The sequence below is a fragment of the Erithacus rubecula genome (assembly GCF_903797595.1).
Source record: "Erithacus rubecula genome assembly, chromosome: 8".
NCBI lineage: Eukaryota > Metazoa > Chordata > Aves > Passeriformes > Muscicapidae > Erithacus > Erithacus rubecula.
Genome location: NC_136659.1, coordinates 25,909,641 through 25,932,374, shown reverse-complemented (window position 1 = coordinate 25,932,374; position 22,734 = coordinate 25,909,641). Strand labels below are relative to the sequence as shown.

Here is a 22,734-nt window from a genome sequence, read left to right as displayed (position 1 = left end):
GCTCGTAAAGAACAAGAGCCCCTATGTCATCCCTACAGAGACCACTGCAATAAAGAGCTCTTGGAATGACTCTGTACTCAGTAAGTGCAATCAGATCCAGCAACAGTAGCTTTTATGGGCTTTTTTTCTCCCCTCCAGGAAAACCTGAGATATTAGTGCAATATTAAAGAGCTGTGATGGTTTTACCCAGAGTGGGATCTTACTCCTCCTATGCTCCCACTGGTTTAGGGAGTGGAGTGAGGTTAACACTCACCAAAGAAGGTCAGAATCAGACCTGTTAGAATGGCTTGTTTTCATAAGGGATATGATTGATTAAAAAGAAGGTTAATTGAATATTATGCAGCTGCCACAGTAGTATAAACTCCAATCTCTGGCTTATAAACAACATTTGTTGCAGAAGGATTATTACCTGCTTACAATTGGAGCAATGAGCCTTTTGTTCCTTGTTTATTCCAGGATGGTAAAGCAGTAAAAATGCACATGCTGGTACATGACCTCAGGTGGGCTCCTAGGAAATCTTAGCCCAGTTTAAGTAATAAATATGTTCTCACACCGGCAGAGGTGTGCCCTGATTGAACTCTGAAGAGAAACACCAGCTAAAAGCAGCATTTGATCTAGATTAGAAACCTACTTTAAGTGTTTGAAGTAGAAAAGCAGTAGGAGCTGATCTGAGCCTCCAAAGCCTTTTGTCAATAGAAAAGATCTGAACATTTTCCTTTTAATAATATTACTGCATTTTTCTTGTGATTTCTGTAGTTCTTGGACAGTACAGATGGGTGTGATATTTATCCAGTGGAGTTCCAGGCTAACAGGATCACTAACACATTCACTGACTCAACCCAGACCGTGCTGATGGTGACCAGATTGCTTTAAGAGATCCACAGAATTATGGGATTCACCTTGCTCCACTGGAGAAGGCATCTAAGCTGGCTGCTTGGGGTCTCTCTGTAATCAATGAGGAGAGTGACACGTTTTTCAGAGGAAAAGTCCACCCCATTCTATGTGTCTAAAACAGGAGAGATTCATTTCACAGCAGGAATGTGCTTTGAAGAAACATTGAAGGAACACAGAGGGTTTGTCCCATGTATAGGAATCCTGAAGACAGGGGGAGGATTTGTCCCACAGGTACCTGGTTCTACATACCTGACTGTGCCAATCAGCTCAGGAGGGATCCCACAGAGAGGAAAAGGAGTGCATCCCCTTCGGCTGCTTCTGCAAGAAACTGCTGGTTCATTTGCACCAAGTGTGATTCACTGATTCACTGGCCAACTGCTTTGCTCAGCAGCTTTCATTCCAAACTCATTGCTGTGCCCATGAGGATCACCTGTGAACAGCCTCCTCACCCTCCCTTAAGGCTCTAGCCATGTGCACACCAACCCACCTCCACAGAAACAAGTTGAAAATCAGTCTCTTGAGTAGCTGAGTAGCTCTTGCTGCAGCCAAATTTAATCTTTCTCATCAAAGAGCTGGATGAGATTCTAACTAGATCACAACTAATGTATCTATCAGTTGCTCACCCAATAATTGCCTCCCATCACATACATAATGCACAGATTAATTTCTCCTTTCTCCAAACCCAATATTCAATTTGCCACTGTCATGGCTCATCACAGCTCTGTTAATCTGTCCTATTTCTGTCTCGTTTTGGACAATGACCAAGTCAGTCAACAAGCTATTTTTTTGATAAATCTTCCAGTTGACAAATTTGTCCAGCCCTTGCTCTGGACCCCTCTCCTCTATGACCTCTGTGCACTACTCTCCTTCAAATCAGCTCTGCCAAGAGGCAGTGAAAAACACTTGGGCAGCAGGACTGTGCTTGCAGCACAAACTGACCTTACTGCCTCTCTTTCTGCCACCTCCATCCAATTGCTAAGTGGAAGCTCTTCAAGGCAAGACCATTCCACATCTGTGCTGTATCACACATCTGCCCTACCAGCTCCTCACCAGCTGTTCCTAAGCACCACCAGAGTCCAACTGTGCTGGTGTAGTAACAACAGGCCAAGACCAAGCACCATTTGCCAATAAAAAGAACTAACAACCGACACAATGAGTTATGAAAAAAAAATTACTTTTTAATGTACAAAAGGTTTATATACAGGTTCAGCATGTTACCTCCATTCTTATGATGTAGAAAACAGCTAAAAATGTTCTTAAGATATAAATTTGACAGAACAATTCACCTACAGTACTTTTAGTAATGATGTCTTCTATACATAATATATACAGTGCTGGAAAGATTATTATAATACTTTTTCAGTAAAGGAAGGAAGACCACCACTGGAAAGTCCAAAAAATCTCAAGTCATTGGAGATTTGGTTTTGCTTCTGCATTTGAACTTTTGCTAATGAGATATCTGTGAGGAAGGACTCAGGAGCCATCGCTGGCCTTTGCAGCTGTTAAAAAAGTCAGATTAGCAATCAAAGGACACATGAAACCCTGATCCATCTCAGCACAAGGGATACCCAGTTGTACTCCAAGTGTCCAGGACAACATACAATGTCCTAGAACATGTACTGCCCTCTTTTCATAAATGCAAAGACAAGGGCAAGGTCAGTAACTGCAGGAGAATATATACAGCAGACTATAAAACAATCCCTTTAAACACAACTTTCACAGGAGACACAAATAAACAGCCAGGCACCTTGCTTTGCTCCCCTGTCCTCATGCACCCTGGACATCAGCAGGAGTCATTGATGGATGAAGGGCAGGGCTGAGAGCACCCTGTGTGCCCCCTCTGTGTTTGGGATGAGGATGGATGAGACTGCAGGATGCTGAGCAGCACCTTGCTGCACCAGCTGTACCCAGGGCTACCTGGCAGCAAAGCTGTCCTGATCCACCAGAGCCAAGCACAGCTCCTGCCTGTCTGAGATCACAGAGTTTGCCTGGAGGTAGCACGTGGCATTTTCATGTCAGCCCCTGGTCCTACTGGGAGGACTGATCCTGACATCAGCTTGTGCAAAAGGAAAGTAAAGACACCAGAAAACACCTTTACAGAGCTGTCCTGGTCCTGTGCAGGGATCAGGTACAAATGAGAACATCACACTGATATGACAGGGAGATGGGAAGGAAAGAGTGAAGCTCTATAGATGCTTACTCAGTCCAGATGGAAGAACTTGGGGGGGATGTCACACTTGTTCCCTGCCCTTCAATGAATGGGGTACAAAGTATTTGAGGCTATGTGAGCAGGATGAGAGGAACTGTCCTTGTCCAACACAGTCTGAAATTAGACAAGGCTTCCTCCCAAGTACGTGCACCCCACTGCTTCTACCCTTTTGTCTAACAACAGCAAAAATAAATAATGCAACAAAGATCAACTTACTGGCAGGTGGGACTGTCCTGGAAACAGCGGACCACTATTACAAGCAGTTATATTCTGGTAGAGAATTTGGCTTTAGGAGGCCCTGCTCCTCCTATCTCCTCCCCAGTGATGCTTCCAAGAGATCCTCACTGACCAAGCTACTCTTCTGACTCAAATGCTTGTTTTGAGACTATACATGTTGAGTGCTGCAGGTGCAGTCTGCTAGTGCAGGTGCTGCAGGCTGCAGGTGCAGTCTGCTAGTCAAATGAACAACTCAGGTTGACCGTGGTACATTTTTTTGGATACAGCAGTTTTTTTCACCGTGTGGGACATGTTAAGCTAACACTGGGTGCATGCCAACAAGCCTGCTAGTAGGGCAGGGTGTTTTGGCTTAATGTTGGCCCCACATCAGTGCAGCAAGGTGCCTGTTGGGCACATGGAGCCCAAGCAGAACCCTGCATTGAGCACATCACACAGACAAACCCTGGCAGATTAACCTGTTCCCCAGTGCTGCCACAGTGCACACTGGGCTGGAACGACTGTAAAACTCTCTCCATCACCATCACTTGTTTATGTGAGCACCTCAGCATGGAAAACCCACCAGAGAGTGAAGCTGCTGCAAAGCTGCACAGGATACAGTAATGTGTGCTCCAGCACTCTGACATTAAAGATGCATGTGGGGCACTCGCAGAAAGTCACTGTGCTCAGAAGGTGCAAAGTTATGCATGTGTGTCAGTCTGCACGCCAGAGCCTTCCTGCCACAGGGGATTATTTCCCAGTGATTGCTGTTCCCAGACCTCTGCTCCACTCTGCACATGATATAAACCACGTTGTAAACACATCTGATCAAAGTGTGCATTCACCTTTTATGTGTCTCATCAATGTGTCTTTCCAATGTTTTCTCAGAAACATCACTATGTTTTTATAAATGTACATTTTATATACGCTTCTGACAATACACTATATTTGATTTTTAAAGGAAGAGAGGCCTTGGCTACTTAACAAGAAAGCATGGTAAGGCACTTTGCTGAGAAGCCATTTGGAAACATTGCTCTTTGCAAGATACAAAGGTATTTAAGTATAAAACAATACTGCTGGCAGAGGGCTTGTTTGGAGACATAACTAAACCCTACTCTCATCAGAGCAGAATACATAGTATGGCTTTTATTCTAACCAAAACCCCATCCTCCCATTTCTTTCTGGGGCGGGTTGAAAACGGAATTTTTTTTGCAAATGTAACTGATGGAAAATGATGGGGAATGCTATTTACAGGGCTTCCCAGAAGGGAGGGTTTCATCTCTAACCACCCTCATGCTGTCTCCTAGCTTGGTGGTGATTCCCTTCAGTGCTCTGGGAAACTAAGCCCAAAAAATAATACTAGAGGTGCACCCTTGTGGTACTGAACTGCCTGCATATAGTTTACATAATTCTGTACACAGACTTTTTAAAATTTTCATTTTGAAACCCTTTAACATATTTAACACTTATAAAAAACCCTACTCTATTGAAACAGATTATTTTTGAAAAGCACATTCATACAGCTGCTTCACGCAGAGCCCCTTGGATAGCACCAAGGCTTTGTGCTTTACCATTACGACATCATGTTTAGAAATTTACTCTCTTCTGCCAGCGTGGTTAGCATGGAGCTCATATCACCTATTGCCATATTGCTTATCCCCGCAGGTATGGTGGGCAGTGTCAGAGAGTTTCGTGGAGTCGTCAGGCGAGAGGAGTTCTGGGAGAGGTTCTGCAGGATGCTGGGGCTCAGGGTTCCCGACATCAGGCTCGAATGGTCCCCATCGTCCATGATGGCATCAAAATCTATCTGGGGCGGCTCAAGACCTTGAGAGTCCACTGTGCTGGACACCTGGTTTGTTCCTGGGGAAGGCAGAGTGGCTGGCTTGCTGCTCTGTGTGCACTGCTGCTGCTGCCTGACCCGACAGTCCGCGTGGCTATCGAAGCCATTGTTCTGTTCGTACATGTGGATCTGGCCGTAATAGTACATCAGGCTGCTGTCCCTCGCGCCGTCTGCGCCCTGCTGGGCTGGTGCCAGCAGCATGTCGCTGGCTCTTTTATGCATGGCCTCTGTGGCCTCCTGGCCGGGGCTGATGGTGTTGGTGGGATGGGGAGTTCTCATGTAGCCCAGCTGCTGGGCGGTGCGGACCCCGCGGGGTCTGCTGCCCGGGTTTGGCTCCGGCGGAGGACGAGGCTGGATCATGCCAGGCGGATACGCCTGCGCAGCTGAACTCATCACGCTCTGCTGAGGCTCAAAACTGGGCTGATTGGAGGTCATGATGGGCTGAGGAAAGGTCTCCTGAGCCATGGGGAAGTTCAGGTGGCTTGGCTGAGATGAGTAGTTCTGCTGACTCGGTTCGTGCATGACCTGCCCCAGCACTGTGCGCTCACTGCTGCTCCTGACCATCAAAGAAGGGTCGGTCGCCATGTCCATCTGCTGAGGGTGAAGGTGGGGTCCAGACTTTGCTGCCATGTTGCTACAATTAGGAGAGATCTGATTTGGATTGCCACTGATTGCACTGGGGCTCAGCATCTGATGTGGTTGGTTATACCCTGTGTGCAAGCCCATGTCAGGGTTCATGCTGGGACCTAGGCTCATGGGCTGCTGCCGCAGCTGCATGCAGTTTAGCCTCTGCCCATCCATACCCACGTTTCTCTGCATAAAGCTCTGCTGTGTTGTGTTCATGCTGTTGTCTGGTAGCTGCATCTGCTGCTGGTTGTAGTTCTGGTACTGACCAAAGTTCTGCTTCTGCTGGACCACTGCTAAGTTCCCTTGTGAAAACTGCTGCTTTGACTGATTGGACATGATATCAACTGTGCCCGAGCTGACTTCATTCCACTGGACGGGCATGTTATTTTTATTCATGTCTGAAGAAGTATCAAAACTCATGGAACACTCTGACATCATGGGTCCCAAGTGGCTCATGCTTGCCTCAGCCACCGCCATCCTCCGCTGGCTGGGCAAGGCTGGAGGCTGCAGCTTCCCACTTCCTTGGAAGTTTTGCATCTCATTGTTGTACCCCATGGAAGTGCTCTCGGCCACCGTCCCATTGCTCTGGGATTTGATGTACTGTACCACATCATCTGGCAGCACAATGTCATCGTCTCCAATGGGCACGTCTGTCTCCCCAGGCATGGCTTCCATGGCGATGTTTTCACTGATGCTCAGGGGTCGGGGCGAGTAGGAGTGCCGGGGCAGGCTCCCGTCCGAGCGCCCGTAGCTCTGGAGACCAAAATTCCTCCTGTCTGTGAGGTGTGGAGGATGGAAGGGGTTCACACTGTTGGTGCTGTTGAAGCGCTGGACTCGTGGGAGAGCCGGGGGGTCTCCAGGAGGTCTCCTCACGGGGTCGCTCGCCCGTCTCGTGCAGTTGCCCTGCACCTCATGGGGAAACGCTGGAGCTGCTGGGTAGCCATAGGTGTTACCATCGCTGCAACGCCTGGGGCCTGGCGGGAGGCGGATGGAGGGCAGGGTGGGGTCCGGCCCATCCATAAGCGAGATCCTGTTCTTCAGGGTCATCCTCTCCATGTTCGGCAGGGGAGTGGGAGGAGGGCCCCCTGTGGCAGCAGCGTACTTGGCCTTCAGCCTGTAGTGCTGAGCCGGCGTGAGGTTCAGCAGCCCCGGCATGCCGCTGCACTGGCTGGCCTCGCTGGAGCGGCGGGAGGCGTCCGTGGAGATGGGGTCGTAGGAGTCAGCGGAGCTGGCGTTGTTGGGGCGGTGCCCCAGGTGTGAGGCCTCGCTGGAGCGGCGGCTGGAGAAGTACGGGGAGATCCCCGAGGACCTGCGGCTGACGGTGTAGGCAGAGCTGACGGTGCTCGTTGTGCTGTCACGGCGCTCGTGGAGCTGGTTCAGCATCGTCACCTCGTTGACAGACAGCTCCATTATTCTGGGGTTAGGCAGCATAGCAGAAGAACTGCCACTGTTTTCTAGAACAGAGCCTGAAACAAAGGTTGCAGGGAAGGAAAAGGTTTGATTAGCTGAGAAATTTCACTTTGTAGCGTTCTAGGTGCCAGAATACAGACTCAGAAAGTCACCCCCAAATATTTCATGGGAGTGGTGGTGAGTTTCATGTGCTGCTAGTGAATTCCAAGTTTCATTTCTAGCTCTATGTTCATGCAAGGAGCCTGGGGACAGAAGTTAAGAAGTCCCTGCTGTAGTGTTTGTAACATGTACACCCCTTATACTCAGCCTCTGAGGAAATGTCTCCACATGGGTTTTCCTCAGTAGGAAGAAGGTAGGACTGGTGTGAACAGTGCCTCAGGGAGAGCACAAAGCTACAACCACAGCTACTCTCTGGGACAGAGAGCAGTCAGGGAGAGCAGGCTGAGAGCCCAAAAGCTGACATTCAAAGGCTCTTCCAAGAGGAAGCCAAGAAGCTCTGAGATCTAGTATAACCCAGGCACTATGCCTTTGGATTTCTTGGCCAAGTTAGAGGATCTTTAGATGGTTCAAAAAGATGCTTTTACCAGGAATCACCAGCCAGTGGGAAATGACTATATGAAGCTGGACACAATAGCCAGGAGCTTCTGAGTGACAAAAGGCCTGTCAGAGCAAGATTATGGAGGGAGGTCTTGTCTAGATTGCTGCTGTGCTCCAGTGGTCTCCCAGGAAGAACATGAGCCCTTGGGGAACTGTTACTGCTGGAAGAAATGCAAGCAGTCTTGCAGCTGTAACTGAGAGAATGGGGACAGCTGTGTCTGGGCTCTGGGCAAGCTCAAAAACAGGACACCAACACCTCTATCTCCCTTCATAGGTCTGTAGAACTGAGCACCTGGGCTTCTCTTGCACATCACCAGATGGCTGTGTTTACACTCAAGCTGTCCATGTTACCTGACATCTTTATCTATCAAAGCATGACTCAGAGGCAATAAGAAATGATCCTCGTTCCTCCAGGGCAGACTCTTGGTTATGAAACCAGAGTCAAACTCTGGAAGGTTCCTACAGGACATGGTCCACGCCCAGGGCTTACCATTTCCTGAGATGGGAGGCAGCTTGGTGTTTCTGGCTTGTGGAGCTGGGCTCACCCATGAGCAGGAATCCTTAACTGTCTTGAGTTTCTCTTTCTTGAGCTGTTCAAGCCGTTGCATGGTCGTCATGTGTTTCCTTAGCTGCAGGCTGACTGCCGAGTTACCAGACGAGACCGTTGAGTCCACGACAGGAGCGTTGTCGTCCAACGCCGTCAGATCTCCCAGACTTCCCCCGCTGTGCATGTTCATTTCTACTCCACTGTCGTTGTTGTTGGTGCTGCCAAGGGGTGATGGCTCACTGCTGCATGACGACTGGCCACCAGGACTGGACTGACACATCTTGGGGAGGGAAAAGAGGAAAAGGAGTTGGGCAGGTGAAAACATGGATGGAGAGAAATCAGGAGCCCAACATCCCCAGTGTTAGTCCTGGAGGATAGGAGATTTCCTATCCTAGGCTCTCCCCTGTCTTGTTAGCCCTTCCTGCTGCACGATTTCAGCTCTTCCAAAAGGCAGGTGCCTCTTCCCTGTGAGGGGAGGATGGGACAGCATCCCACAGCTGGAAAAACCACGGTGAGTCAACTGCAAGATGGAGAGAAACCAAATGCTCTTCCTTCAAAAGAAGGACAGATGTTTCTCGAAAAAAAGCAGCACGTCACCTGGTTGTGCAAGGTATATTGCAGCAAACACTGGCTTATCTAACATGGGATCAAAGCTTAAGTATTTCAGACACAAGGTACTTGTGTCTTTAAAACACCCTAACATATAATTAGGTTAGCTGACAAACTTCCCCGCCAGATAAAAACCTGGTTCACTGTTTGCAAACTCCCACTTGCAGATAAAGCAGATAAGCACCATAAATATTTATTTTATTTACATTAGGAATGTAAACTACTCACATTGAGTAGTTTATTTGCAGCAGACACTAAATGGTCTGAACTTGCTCTGCTGCTGCTACCAAACAGGATGCCTGACTTTTCTGCTCCAGGCCTGTGCTCCAGAAAAAATGGGAGTGCTGAAAAGGCAAAGTATTCTGCCCTGGGCCAAGGTGGGAATGTGGAATGCTGCAGTGTTTTTACTTTACTCCATAGCAGCCCCCATGGGCAGGGCTGACTGGCTCTGACTGCCCCTCAGCCCAGATGACAGAGATTGCAATCCCAAGATTTAATGGAAAGTTGTGATGATGGGAGAAAGGTGGCAAAGGGAATCCTCGGGCACTGCATCCTTCCCCTTTCTGCACTCAAGCAAATTTCTCCTATCCCTCCCCACTGCCCCACATACTTCCACTTCCACCCTGCAATAATTAAATGGGGACAGAGATCTGCAGGAGAGCATGCTTTATACAGCTATTTTAATACAAAGGATTTCTTTGCTCACCTTAGTACCGACTGTCCTTAGGAAGGTAGAGTAAGGAAGGGTAAGTGGGAATAAAGAACAGGTTGTTAGGACAAAGACAGCATAAACAAAAAAAGACCAGGTTAGTAAAAGAAGGAAGAGGGAAATGCAGAACACAGCACAAATTACCAACAGATCCCCCAGTCCCATACCCCATCTTCCCTTCTTTCCTTCTTCAGGGGCACACATAAAAGCTCCTAGGAGAGACTTTCTACCTGCTTCCATGGGTTTGGGGTGACACACAAATATGGTCAAAATGAGGAGCCTGGGAATGATGGGAACCAGTGAGGCATCCCACCTCTTCCACCATGCCAACCCAAATCACAGGACATGGATGTGGACCCAGCAGATGAGATGCCACTTTCAGATGTGCCCAAGTGGAGTATGCAGTGCTAGAGAGGGACAGGAAGAGAAACACATGACCCATGGCCCTGCTGCCAGTGAGATGGCTTGGCTGGAACCCTGGGAGCACAGAGTGCTAGGAAAACAAGCCCATACCTTCAGGAGAAGCAGGGTGGGGAGCTGTAATTGTGTCAGTGTTCATAGGAAAAAAACAATAAAACATATGGAGAAAGAATATTGGAGAAAGGTCATTCTGTCCAGTGATTCTCACACTCAGCTTTTGTAATACAGTACAGAACCTCATCACAGGAAACTGTTTATTTAGCCAATTAGAGACATTCTGGATGTGTAAATACTAAAATTTTTTCCTAACTGAAACATGCTGCTCATTAGTAATTTGTCCAACAACACACCCCTAACCCTTCTGAGAAAATCTTTGTAGCTCCAGGGCATGTTTTTCACACGAATAACAATCTTTTAGCCTGGATTCAAATAAAGAAAATATATATTTTGGAGCTCAAAGTCCTTTCAGCTCAAGTGTTAAGTCTGGGGAATATGTAAACACTCCTTTGCAGGTGAAGGTCTTCTTTTCTGTATCCAGTCCATACCCTGTCCCACTCTGAGCTGGTGCAGAAGACCAGAACTTTGGGTACAAAAGTGAAAAGAAACATCAAAAGACAAAAGCAATCTGTGTGTTGCAAGGCTCCATCTCCTCCATCCTGTATGGGGTGGAAGAGGTTTGATGTGTTTGAAACCACCACTACACACAACTCCTTAGTACCACTGAGCACACTACTGCAAATTGTAGAGCTGTTGTAATGGACATAAACCTGATAAATGGTCTTTGCTTCAAGTGCTGGAGCTGTTAAGCCTGATCATGGCTGAGTGACAGCCTGTACTCTGTGGGCCAAAACACTGCTCCCATGTTTATTCTTAATTTCACTCCTTTGCCCCATCATCCTGCTGCGATTTTCTATGGCAGCTGGGAGTCATGTACTGAATTTCTGTATTCCTGAGTAATCTGCTCTAGCCAGCCTTGACTGATCAGGGGGGTGGGACTAGATGATCCCAGGAGGACCCTGACAACTCCAGTGATTTTGTGCTTCTGTGTAGAGTGGACAGAATCAAGGAGCTGAACTTGCTTTAAGCTACTCAACAAAATAAAACAGCTAGTTTTATCCCCATTGGCTGAATCTAACAGGAACAGACTAGAAAGAAAGGAGTGAAGGGTGCAGGGAGGAGGAGAAAAGGGACTGCTTAAGCCATGACCTTTGCTTCACAAGTGTTCATCAATCTGTGCCCTGTGGTCATTGTTTAATTCAGACTGGTGAGGTAGGTGAAGCTCATTTGATCACAACACTCTTGGGTTTTACCCACTTTCACAGCACAGGAATGCCAAGCTCAGCAATGGCCCCCATGACTACAAAGACAGGAATTTCTGACGCTGGAAGGTACAAAATGTACTGGACTGTGCCCTGACCTGCAGTTTCATTTCTGGACTTGAACTCTAGGGGTGAAGGGCACCTGCCCCGAGACGTAAATGGAACACAAAAGCTCCATGCCACTGCATCAGAGAGATCAGCACCCACGTCATCTCTGCCAAAAGCAGCTGCTCTTACCACAGAATTCTCTGTTTTTATCGTTTTGACTTGTAAGCAATCCTCCATGCCCCTGGTGGTGCTGTTGGCCTCGGGGCTCTCCTCGGGGCCCCTGCTGCTCTGCTTGGCGCTGGCCTCGTTGTCGCCGTTCTCCTTGAGGGGCGGTGGCCGCGGGTGGACGTCATTGCGCTGCTTCTTGGTGACGTGGGCGTCGGGGCCGTGCACCGTCTTGACGTGTTTCCTCAGCGAGCTGGGGTCCGTGTACCGCTTCGTGCAGCCCGGGATCTTGCACACGTACGGCTTCTGGCAACACAAGCAAGCCCCGGGTTATATTTAGAATAAGCCCAAATATTTCAGGTACAGCCTACGGGCCAAGAAAATACAATGAGCGTAGCAGCAGGCAGCAGTAAAACGCAGAGCATCTGCTCCACAGGACTCTGAGATATGGAAGATGTGATATATGGGCTGCTGCTGATCCACACAGACTTGGCTGGTCATTTCACGTTGGCTAAACTTCTTGTTTTCAGTTTCTGGATCAAAAGACAGCTAAGAATTCATGAAATATTTTCCTAGTATTACTTTCCCGTGTATGTATTTGCTCGGGTGGCCACAGGAATGCTTCCTGATTAAGGATGGGAGGGAGGTGATGTAGTGGACTGGGCATAACACATTCACTCTGCTAAGGTGGGGTCTACACCAAGAAAATGTCTGAAACCTTCTGGCTGATGGAAGTCCAGTGAATTCAAGCCAGACTGGATTCACCCTACTCAATCTATCATACCACTCCAGCACCTGTCACCTTGAAATCTGCTATTGTGCAAAACAAACCACAGGCATGCAATGTTTTTTTCAGACGACAGCAGTCTATCCTGAATTCATGAATCATTGATTGCCATAGGAAAACAAGGCTGAAGCCATGCTTCTGAAAACAGAAGTCAGCAAACAGATACTTTTATCCTTTTAACTTTTTTTTTATTTTACCTAGTCTCCAATTCCAAAGTGTATTAGCACTGCAGTTGTTTGAGCTGCTGCTGCTGTGATGGAAGCTCTGAATTCATCACAAGTTCTGCTTTTGGCCTCACAACTACTCTATGTATTTTTCTGCCAATGCACTAGGATAGAACCATGAGAAAAAACAGACAGATCTTATTTGAAGGCTACCCAAAATGACCATTCCTAACAATTTTTTAAAAATCCGATTTGCAATTTTGTCCAGGAACTTAAGTAAAAAAATACAAAGGAGTATATATTCTTTGCAGAAAGCCAGCATCATCACGTGAAAAACACTGAAAATGTGTTTTGTATTCAAAAGCATGCTTCCTGACTGATCTTGGCACATCACTCAAACCAGCTTAGTCCTCATAGCACCCCACTGAGGTAAATATTTAATATATTTTAAAGCTGGGTAAACTAAAGCACAAAAATTAAAAAAGTTTGTTAAAAATATCATTCAACCTTTTGGACAAGCATTATAGAAATACTATTACTGCTATTAAGCTTTATTATAAATAGCAGAGCCCCCACCATATGTGCTGAAAAAATCCACTATATGAACAGCTCAAAGATTTTTTATAAATATGCTTTAGGCTCAACAGTTCTGATTTTTCAGACCCCAGCAATTAGGGTAGCATGATCACTGTTGCTTGGACACAGACACTTCACCTAAGGGATTTAATCATCCTCTTCATCAGGCCATACCCCTACCAACTGAGCTGAGCACAACTGCTGTTTCATTGGCATGCCTTCATCTATGCCTGGGTTATCCAGATTCTCACATCTAGTGATATCTTCACCCTAGTGAAGTCGAGAGTTTAGATACCTCAGATGCCTCCCTCCTACTCTCATGCACATACAGGCTGGGAGAACTGAAGAACTCCCCACACACTTAGCAGAACTGGATTTATGTGTTTTTACCCTTGTTCAGCTGGACTTGCTGAAAATGCCACTCTGAGTCTTTGGCTAGCCATGAACTCATGCCACTCCTCTGTGTATGCACTGGAGAGTGGTCACAGGATGAAAGCCCTTTTTCCAGGTGTAAATTGAAGGTATCCCCTGAAGGGATTCAAACAGTCACAAAGTTTCAAATGCAATAGTGTGTATGACATTTCAACAATCAAACCAAAGCCAGTGTGGTGACATATCCCCAGCCTTGAACTTCAGCATGTTTGGACCATACACCTACGTCCTGTCACACAATGATAGTGACAAATACAGGGAACCTGGAACTTCCCCCCTAGAGGAGACCTGGATGACTAACTCTGAAACTGGTGTATTCCAAGTAAACACTGCAAGCAGAGGAAAATATTTAGAAGGTAGCTAGGAACCACAATAGAGTTACCAATGGGTAATGGGAAATATTCACAGCCACAAACTTCTGCTTTGCATTTGTGTGGTTTTGTGAGCCAAGGTCTCAGTACAGTTTGCTAAGCCAGTGCTCATGGCCACAGCTGGACACAGGACCCTCTCCTGGGCCTGCTGCCCAGTGTGATGAGCTTTGCTGTGAGGGATACCATCTGTTGTAAAGGATCCTGTTATATGATCCTCAAAAACAGGGTGTCAAAAACATGGCCCAGAGAGCCATTGTATGCAGCCTACAGAGCTCCCACAAGTCTTGGGGTGTGTCTGCACTGCATCAAGGAGGGCTGAACAGCAGCTCAGGAGTGAGCATGACTGCAATGTAAGATTGTTTGGATAGTGGCAGTGCCTTATATTTCCCGTGGCAAGGCCAGCTGGACTGGTACAGATCCTCCACTAGTGGCTCTGCTGTTCCTGCACCAGAGAAGGGGTTGGTGTCCTTCAGGGGAAGCAACTGCACAGGATAAAATCCCTATCTGTTATCTGACTCTTTGATTTATTTGTGCTGTTTGAAAGCACTTTGAGCTAAATGTCAGCATATTTAGGTCAGGGTTCACAAGAGACAGGGAGTTGGATGCTCCTGCCCTACAGCCTCACCTTCTTGCACAAGGGGGAACCCAAATGATCTGACTTTCAAGTGTGTTCAAGCTCTACTCAGATGAAGTGAGGAGTCATCCCAGACCCAATGCAGTTCCTGATTTGAATCACTTGGGAATCTGGGAAACCCACTGGAGAAATTACATTTACTAACACATTCAAAATGAAAATTCCACACAGGACATTAGCTGGCTCAGATGGGAAACTGCCCTGCCTTGCAAAGGTCCAGGTAAAGCTCCAGGGATCTGAGCTCAAGTGATCTACAGGCAAAAAAGTTGCTCACATACTGTCAGTGTGCACAGACTGGGCTGAGTGACTCTGTATCCAGCACTGAAAGCTGTGTCTTGATCCATTCACATGAGAATCCTTAGGCATGGGAGAGAAATACAAATTTCCTTTAAAATGGGAAAAAAATGTGGCAAAAATGTAAATCTTCAGTGGCTTGATGGATTTATTCAGCTTATGAGTGACAATATGGAGAGTGGGCTTAACACTGCAAAATTAAGAGGTGGAAATATCAACAATGAAAGGGACACTGGATCCAGCACTGGAGGAAGGCAGAAAAAGCATCCAGAGCTGGAGAACGAGCAATTTCCAACACCTAAAATGTGAGATTAAACCACAGTTGCCTACGTTTCAGGGGAAGAAGCTTTAACATAGAAAAATGATGTAGTTAGACACCACTTACTGAGAATGCAGGATGCTGAGCAGACTAGAAGCTGCAACCTATCCTTTTGGTCTCTCTTGGCCTCAGGGTTGGTGTAACCTTAAAACAACTCCAAACTATCCAGTTCAAGTGTGGATATGGGTTAATTTTAACCTGTGTAATGCTGGTGGAGAACAATCCTGATGTTTGGGCTCATACCCAAACCAATTCAAACAATCCTTGGATCCTGGTCATTCACTGGTCCATCTCAGCATCATCTCAGCATGGAAGAGGATTCTAGATTTTGAGTCCTTATTCTGACTCAAACAGAATCTCTGAAACCTACAGAGCTTTGGTTATCACTGACTAATACTATGCCAGAGATAAAAATACTCCCAACAAGCCCTTTGTAGACACAGCATCTCTTCAAAAGGCTGTCAACCGTGGCAACTGCGTCCCATTCTCCAATAGTCTATATTTAACTGTTGCAAATTAGGCTACAGACTGAATTCTTTATGGCTGAAAACACTATTAGAACTTTAGAGTGTTGTTTTTTCTTCTCCTGTCAGCTAATTAGTGGTAATATAAATTTCAATCGTCGGCCGTGGTTGATTGCAACAGACCATCACATGCGTTACAATAAAGGCAATTTCCTCTGCTCCCCAACTACTAATAGTGGGTCTTAATTATCCAAGGTTAACAAAGCATTGCATTGTGCTCTATCACTGTACATCAAATGATGGAGGGAGTATTATTTCCAGAGCATCGGGATCCAGGGTAGCTGTTATATTACTGCAAGTCTGCTCCACAGTAATATTAAACACCACTTGCACAACTGTGCTACACTATCTGTGCTATTAAAAATTATGAATTTGGAAAATGCTTGTTTTCATTTCCAAAGTCGATTAAAAAGTTTGCATACTTTAACATCTGTTTATGATTTCAAACACAGCTTTCATAAATGTGGTCTGGCTCCCCAGCAACATAAATCCCATTAAAAAATATGATAAACCTCTCATTACAGTAGGTTTCTTTTTACATGTGTCCAGTGTGTAAAGTGTATGTTTATTGTCAGCAAAATTTAAAAAAAAGCCCTCAGTTGAGCTGTGGTGAGCCCAGGCTTACCTCATTGGAATGTGTCCTGTTCTGGTGCTTGGCTCTGTCTGAGGCATTGGAAAAGGCTTTATTGCAGCCTTCGTGTTCACAGACATAAGGTTTTTCTCCAGTGTGGGACCTCAGGTGTGTCTTTAAGTTCTCCAGGCGGGAATAGGCTTTGGAACAACCCTCAAACTAAAATAAAAAAAACACATGAGGAGTGATTAATTAACCAGAAAAATTTGATTTTCCCCCTGCCTAAACCCTTCTCATCTGTTTCTCATTCTTTCTTTTTTTTTCCTTCTTTTTAAAGGGCTTGTGTTTTAGGGAACAACATCCACTTTGTTGGGAGAATTTGCTTCCCAAGGCAGGCAGAGAGTTTCAGCAGTGAGTCATATTTGAGGTGCTACTCCTTGTTGGGTACCCACCTGACATTTCAACAAGTGACTCTTTTTTTCCAGCAGGGCTAAACACCCCTCCACTCCTCACAGAGCTCTCTTGACCCCTCCTTTTCAGCTCTCTGCATCTAAAACACTCAGAAACAGGGGCCCCCTCCTTCCTACCTAGGGAACTGACAGCTTCTCCACAGTCTGACCAGCCTTGAAACTTCACTAGCACCAGCACTGGAAAGGGCAGACAGTTCCCAAACACACAAACAGAAATCCAGCAAGCTTTAAAGTGTCCCAAATTACAGCTTAGGTCTACTCTTGGAGGATGCTGTGGTCAGGCTGTCTGACATTACTAGTTTAAAAAAACAAGACTCTCAATTTTGAAGACAGATGGATTTTTGGATGACAAAACAGGCCAGGAACCTTCCTCCTGGAAGGAAACCAGCTGCCCACACAGTGAGAAAGGGCAGCCTGGGAGACATGGTGAGGCTTCAGGTGATGTGAGTCCTGCCACCCTCCATTCTGGCTGGGCTGGAAGCTTCTCCCTGCACCTGCCCTGTCTGAGCATGGGAGGATTTCACCTCAAACCAAGGAGGCTCTTAAGTGTTCTTTGACAAAACAAGTGGGGGGTTTTAAGAAATGCAAGGCCCCCTTGCAAATTCTAGCTAAACTGCCCATTCAGCTGGGAGCATTGAAAAGCCCAGGCTGTACTTTCTATACAAAAAACACCCTTTACATTTCAACAAGCAGCCCCTCCTGCTGTCATGCATGTGTTGGATTTTAGTCACATCACTTAAACACGTCTACAAGTTCAGTCCAGTTGTGACAAGACTTCACATTGCCTTGTTGGAGTCTTGGCCAGTGAAGAAGCTGGAGTCACAGCAGGACAGGTCATGCTGTGTGTCTGCTTTTCCCATGGGCAGCTGAGTGCTCCTACACATCCACAGGTCTGGCCAAGGCACCTGCACCCATGAAGCACAGGCTGATCCCATGCACCTTTGTTGTGCTGGAAAAGAAGGATTATTTAAGATCCCCTTTGGCATAGGGATGGTGGACATAAGGCAGATTTGCTCTTGGGATATCCACATCTCTTCAGGGACTAGGAGGAGCATCCTGCAAGAGCTGATTCCTTCCACAGCTTTGTCAGGGAGAGATGGATCCAGTTTCTCTTCCTCAGACAACCTTCATTAGCCCATTTATCCCACAGAACATGCCACAGCTCTGAGGTAGCACAGTATATCTCTTTCTTCTCTTGCCCTGTACAAACAATCCTGTACAACACAAGTCGCTTTCAGTTATTGAAATACATCATTCCTCTTGCTGGAAAACAAAGGGAACTCAGCATGAGACAGCTCATGTGTCCATTTTAGTTTTGCTGGATACTGACACAAAAATGCAGTTACTAAGAGCAAAAGTTCTAAGGCCACATTTTCAAATAAGAGCTTCTCAGCAAAGCAGCCTGTGCATGTTCAAAGCAGTTGTTCCCACTCTTACGTGTGGATTTGATTATGCCAGTGGGAGTTCTGGCTGTCATCTGTTGAAATAATCCTTGACCAAACCCCAGGCTGCAATTGGGCTCATCTGTAGCTTTATGTACACCGCAAACTTCTTTTCTGAAACAAATGTTGCTTTGAAAAATCACTGCCAGACTTGGACAAGGAATGCTCTGCCACAGAAGGGCACAATCTGCAGAGCTGCCATTATCCCAGACAACTGGAGAATGGTGCCTCTCCAGTTTGGGCACAGCTGCTGCAACATTTTGCACATGGAGGGCCTGCAGTTCTCCAGGAGGCAGAGGATAACCTGGGATTCAAACACAGCCTTGCCATTGCTCCAGTGTGACAAAACTGAGAATTGAAAAAGGCAGGATTGTGCAGCAGTGTTTTTTCCTGCTCCACCACAGCACTAAAGAGGATGCAGCCATTGCTGTTTTTGTCTCCTGAGCCTCTCTGCCTACAAGGGCAGGCTAGACTTGCCCTCAGTGCTCACTTTGTATGCACCAACAATCAATATTTCTTGATACTTTTAAGGAAGATTGGTAAAGCACTAGACTGGGCAAAGTGCTTTAGAAGATTAAAACAAAGGACATGGCCCTGTGCCCCGGGGGAGCTTATGCTCTAAATTAAATGAACACAGGGCTGGAAGATTGATAAAGGAGTCATGCAGCAAGCAAATCATACATATCCTAATATTTGTAAGCAGGAGCTGGGGAAGTGCCAGGGAGTGAGCAAGACTGGAATTGGCTAATGGAGCAGAAGAGGAGGAAGACACAGGAGGAGGGCTCAGACATTGCTGAGCAGGAGAAGGCTCATCCCCAAGATTCTTGGGAGAGGAACAGTGTAATGCTGACAGCAGAGGAGGTATGAACATCATCAGGAGGAGAAGGCAGAGAGCAGAGGGTATCAAAAGACAAGGATGGACCTTTGGGAGGAATAAGGGCTGGAGGAGATGAGGGAAAGACTGTGAACACTCCCATGAGCTGATCACAGTCACTGAGCTCCATAACCTCACCTCCCTCTTGTGCCCTGCATCAGGCATCCTTGGCTGTCCCACACCAGCAAGCAGTGTGGTGGGAGACTCCAAGTGTGAAGGCACATATGGGATTTCACACCTTGAGGCTAAGGAGGAGGAGAGCCCAGCACTCCCATGTGGTGAGCCTGCACCCAGAGAGAGGGCTGAGATATAAAATAGTGCCCCATACTCTTGCTCAGGCAGTGTTTAACACAACACCCAGTGCTGCTGGTATGCAGATCTGGGACTGAGCTCTTCTTGGGGTTTAAGCACCTACAGCTTAACCTCACCTCTGGATTAAGAAAGCAGAGGCAGGAGGTGTTGGCTGAGATTCCCAGGCTAGAAAGAGCAATGTGTGCATGCTTGGGTCCGTGGGTGAGGCAATCTTGCAGCCCCAGCAGCTGTATTGGATGATGCCAGGTTAGCCACAATCAGGGTTAGGCAGCTCCCCACAGTGTGGCATTACTGGATTTCTTTCTTGGCTGGATTTTCACCTTGAGTGACTTGTCTTGTGTTGCTCTGGATCTCTGTGCTGGATCTGAAACAATTATTCCCAAGGGAATGCTGGTTTGCCCACTAACACCTCAACCACACTCCTTGACCTCTTGTCCTGTCCCCAGGGTCTAGCCTGCAAGTAGCTGTTACCCAGACATGGAGGGCTGGACTGGCTCTGAGCTGCTGCCAGTGCCTGGCCTGCTAAAGCCCTACCTGAAGCCATGCCCATGTCTGCCAACACATTTCTGTGACCACCCCAGCCTGGTGTCCCCCTGTCCAAGTGAGATGCACCTTGTGTCCCTGCCAGCTCACCGTGCACTTGTGTGGCTTTTCTCCTGTGTGCCTTCTCATGTGCACCACCAACATATACTGAGCCTTGAAGGGCTTCTGCTCCCGAGTGCAGTCCTGCCAGCGGCACACAAACTCCTTCTTCTCCCCGTGGATGTGGTCGTTGTTGATGTGCTGGTAGGAGAGAAAGGAAAAAAACCAGGTCACTCCTGGAAGAGCTGATGCCAGTAGAATCATGCACAGTGCTCTGAAAGCCAGATGTTCCCTCCCCAATGCTTGTCAGCACCTGGGTGCCAGGTGCACAGGTGACACCAGGGACACAGGACCCAGCACTGTGGTCTGGTGTGTCCTGCAGAGAAAGGTGTGCAGCACTCAGCTGCACACTGGGTACAAAGCAGGCTAAAAATGGGAGGTTTGCAAAAGCAATGGGGACCCACGGTGCCAAGGAGAAGGAACCCCTCTCAGTGTGCCCCCAGCTGCTTGATGGGGGATGACAGAGTAATTTTTGCTTCTGCTGAACCCTCCTGTGCTGCATTTACACACCTGAGACCCTTTCCTGGGGCACTGTTGGAGGATGGTGGACAGGAGGAGACAAGTCTTGGTTGGGTACAGTAATCTTAAAGGTCTTTTCCAACCTAAATGATCCTATGCTTCTAAGTCCATATGCTGGCCCCATGACATCCACCTGCCTTCCAGAGCTGGTGGCTGGCAGGAAATGACAGCATCTAAGAGCTATGCAGCAGGGAGAGCTCAATTACTGCTAATTGCTCTGGCCCATGAAATTCTGTGCTGGAGTGTTGAAAAGCCAGACCCAGAATGGTGCCTTGGTCCACCCTGGTAGGGAGAAGTGGGTAGTTTTTTCCCAGTGCAGGGCAGATGAAGCCCTGCTGAAAATAAACAGAGCCAGAGGCCAGGCTGTCGGCAGCGCCGTTCCCGCGGCGGCCTTGTCTCTCTGAATGGGGTCTCACTGCCAAAAATAATGCCTGTCCTCGCTCCTGTGTTTTCAGAAGACATTCACTGACAGGAAATCCTAAAATAAACCACTTTGGTTTTGCGTTTTGGCTTTTTTTGTGCTGAGATTTTTTCCAGCCCCCGCCTTCGTCCCCTGGCCAAGGCCAGGCACACATGTTGCAGCCAGGGATGAGACTCTCTTGGGGCAGGGAGGCAGCCTGAGGACACAGAAGCACATTAGAACAGATTCAGCAGCCTTCACAGTCCCAGCTGAACTCAATCCCAGAGTTCTGTGTGCTGCAGCCCAATCCTGGGGTCAGGGTCCTGCTGCTGGGGTCCCAGTTCTATCCAGGGGTGAGAGGAGGTGTGGGGGCTCAGCTGGTCTCCTGGGCACCACATGTGAACACTGAGAGCCAAAGCTCTGTGCTGGGAGAACTGGGGGAGCCTGGGCTTGGGAGTGGTTTCATAGGGGTTTAGAGTTCTGCTCCCTACAGTCCTGGTTTTACAATGTGGCACTAGTGTGAAATTTTAGCCTCAGATGGTGGAAATAAGATGAACCTCCCCAGAGACCCACAGACATGGTAAACCATGTCCAGACCAGGCTGGGGACTTGCCTCTCCAGGCTCTGTTTGTGTGGGAGTCTGACTTGAAATGAAGACTACACACAGCAATGCTGGGAGTGTGGGAGAGCACAGGCTTACCCTTTTGGTCCTGTTTGAGCCAGAGGAAGGACATTTATGAAAGGGGAACTGTAGCCCCCATTCAGGACTATTCACTCCTGTCTGGGCAACACCTGCTTGGAGGATTTGCACAGCCCAACTCACTTCAGCTGCAGCTCCTTAGCCCCTACCTGGCTGAAGGCTTTGCTTGGGATTCTCTCAAATTGAGTGTGACCTTTGAGGTTGGGAGCAGCAGTGGTGCTTGCAAAAATATGTCATCATTCGTGCCGCTCCCTGTTGACATGCACTTCTCCCACAAGCACACTGTGTATGGGGAACAGACCCTGCCCACCCTGGTACTTTTCTTTGCACACAAACTAGAGTTTTTCCCTGCATGGTGAGATGGCACCTCTCAGAAGCTGGCCCATGACATTTGTATTTCATCTACATGTGTATTTTGGGAATTCCAAATCCACAACCCCGTGTTGCTAGTAATCACAGTACAGAAGACTCAATTTTTGTAACCTTCCAAATTTAGGAAAATTTTGGGATATTTCATCAAATGTTTTTCTTCGGGGGTTTTTTTTTTTCTGGAAAAAAACTGTGCTGAGCTGCCTGGTACTCTGCACTTCGCTCTGGGCAGAGTTAGTTTTTCTTACATCTGAGAGGGAAACACACAAAAACTGCTGAACAAACATAAGCCCAGCCCATCTGACAGGCATGCTGTGGTTTAACCCCAAAAAAGCAACGCCCCATGGCATGCAATATGCAACCCATTAAGCACCTTATCACTCAATCAGCTTTGAAAATTGTTTCCAAATCTGTCTGTACTCCAGGACTTGATGCACTGAACCAGTGCCTTCTGGCAGAGGTGGGCAGGCACTAGCCTTAGATGGAAGAAGAGCATGTGCCCAAAATTATAATTTAGAGTGTAGTCCCCCTGGACAATGTTTGTGTGCAGAACTTGGGCAAATGGTGACTGATGCCTATTTGGGGACATCTAAACATATCTAAAATGAGGATATATAAAAAATGGTGGCAAGCCCTCAGGAAGGGGGCTACATGTAAGTTACACATGGGTGGCCCCTGGCAAGATGGGAGCCCAGTTGAGACAAGCAGCAAAAGGCTGAAGGAAAAG

At 47.3% G+C, this 22,734-nt stretch overlaps 1 protein-coding gene across 2 annotated transcripts in view; it reads right to left on the bottom strand.

Annotated features, from left to right (window-relative positions):
* Positions 1-2,057: 2,057 nt before the first annotated feature.
* GLI2 (GLI family zinc finger 2) overlaps positions 2,058-22,734 on the bottom strand; it is a 186,230-nt gene continuing 165,553 nt past the window's right edge. For both annotated transcript variants that reach the window (XM_079310958.1, XM_079310959.1), the window contains exons 10-14: positions 20,011-20,160; positions 16,334-16,498; positions 11,632-11,913; positions 8,281-8,617; positions 2,058-7,249 (exon numbers count right to left, since the gene is read on the bottom strand). In XM_079310958.1, the coding sequence (XP_079167084.1) occupies positions 4,890-7,249; positions 8,281-8,617; positions 11,632-11,913; positions 16,334-16,498; positions 20,011-20,160 (3,294 nt within the window). In that variant the 3' untranslated portion in view covers positions 2,058-4,889. The remainder of the gene's footprint in view (positions 7,250-8,280; positions 8,618-11,631; positions 11,914-16,333; positions 16,499-20,010; positions 20,161-22,734) is intronic.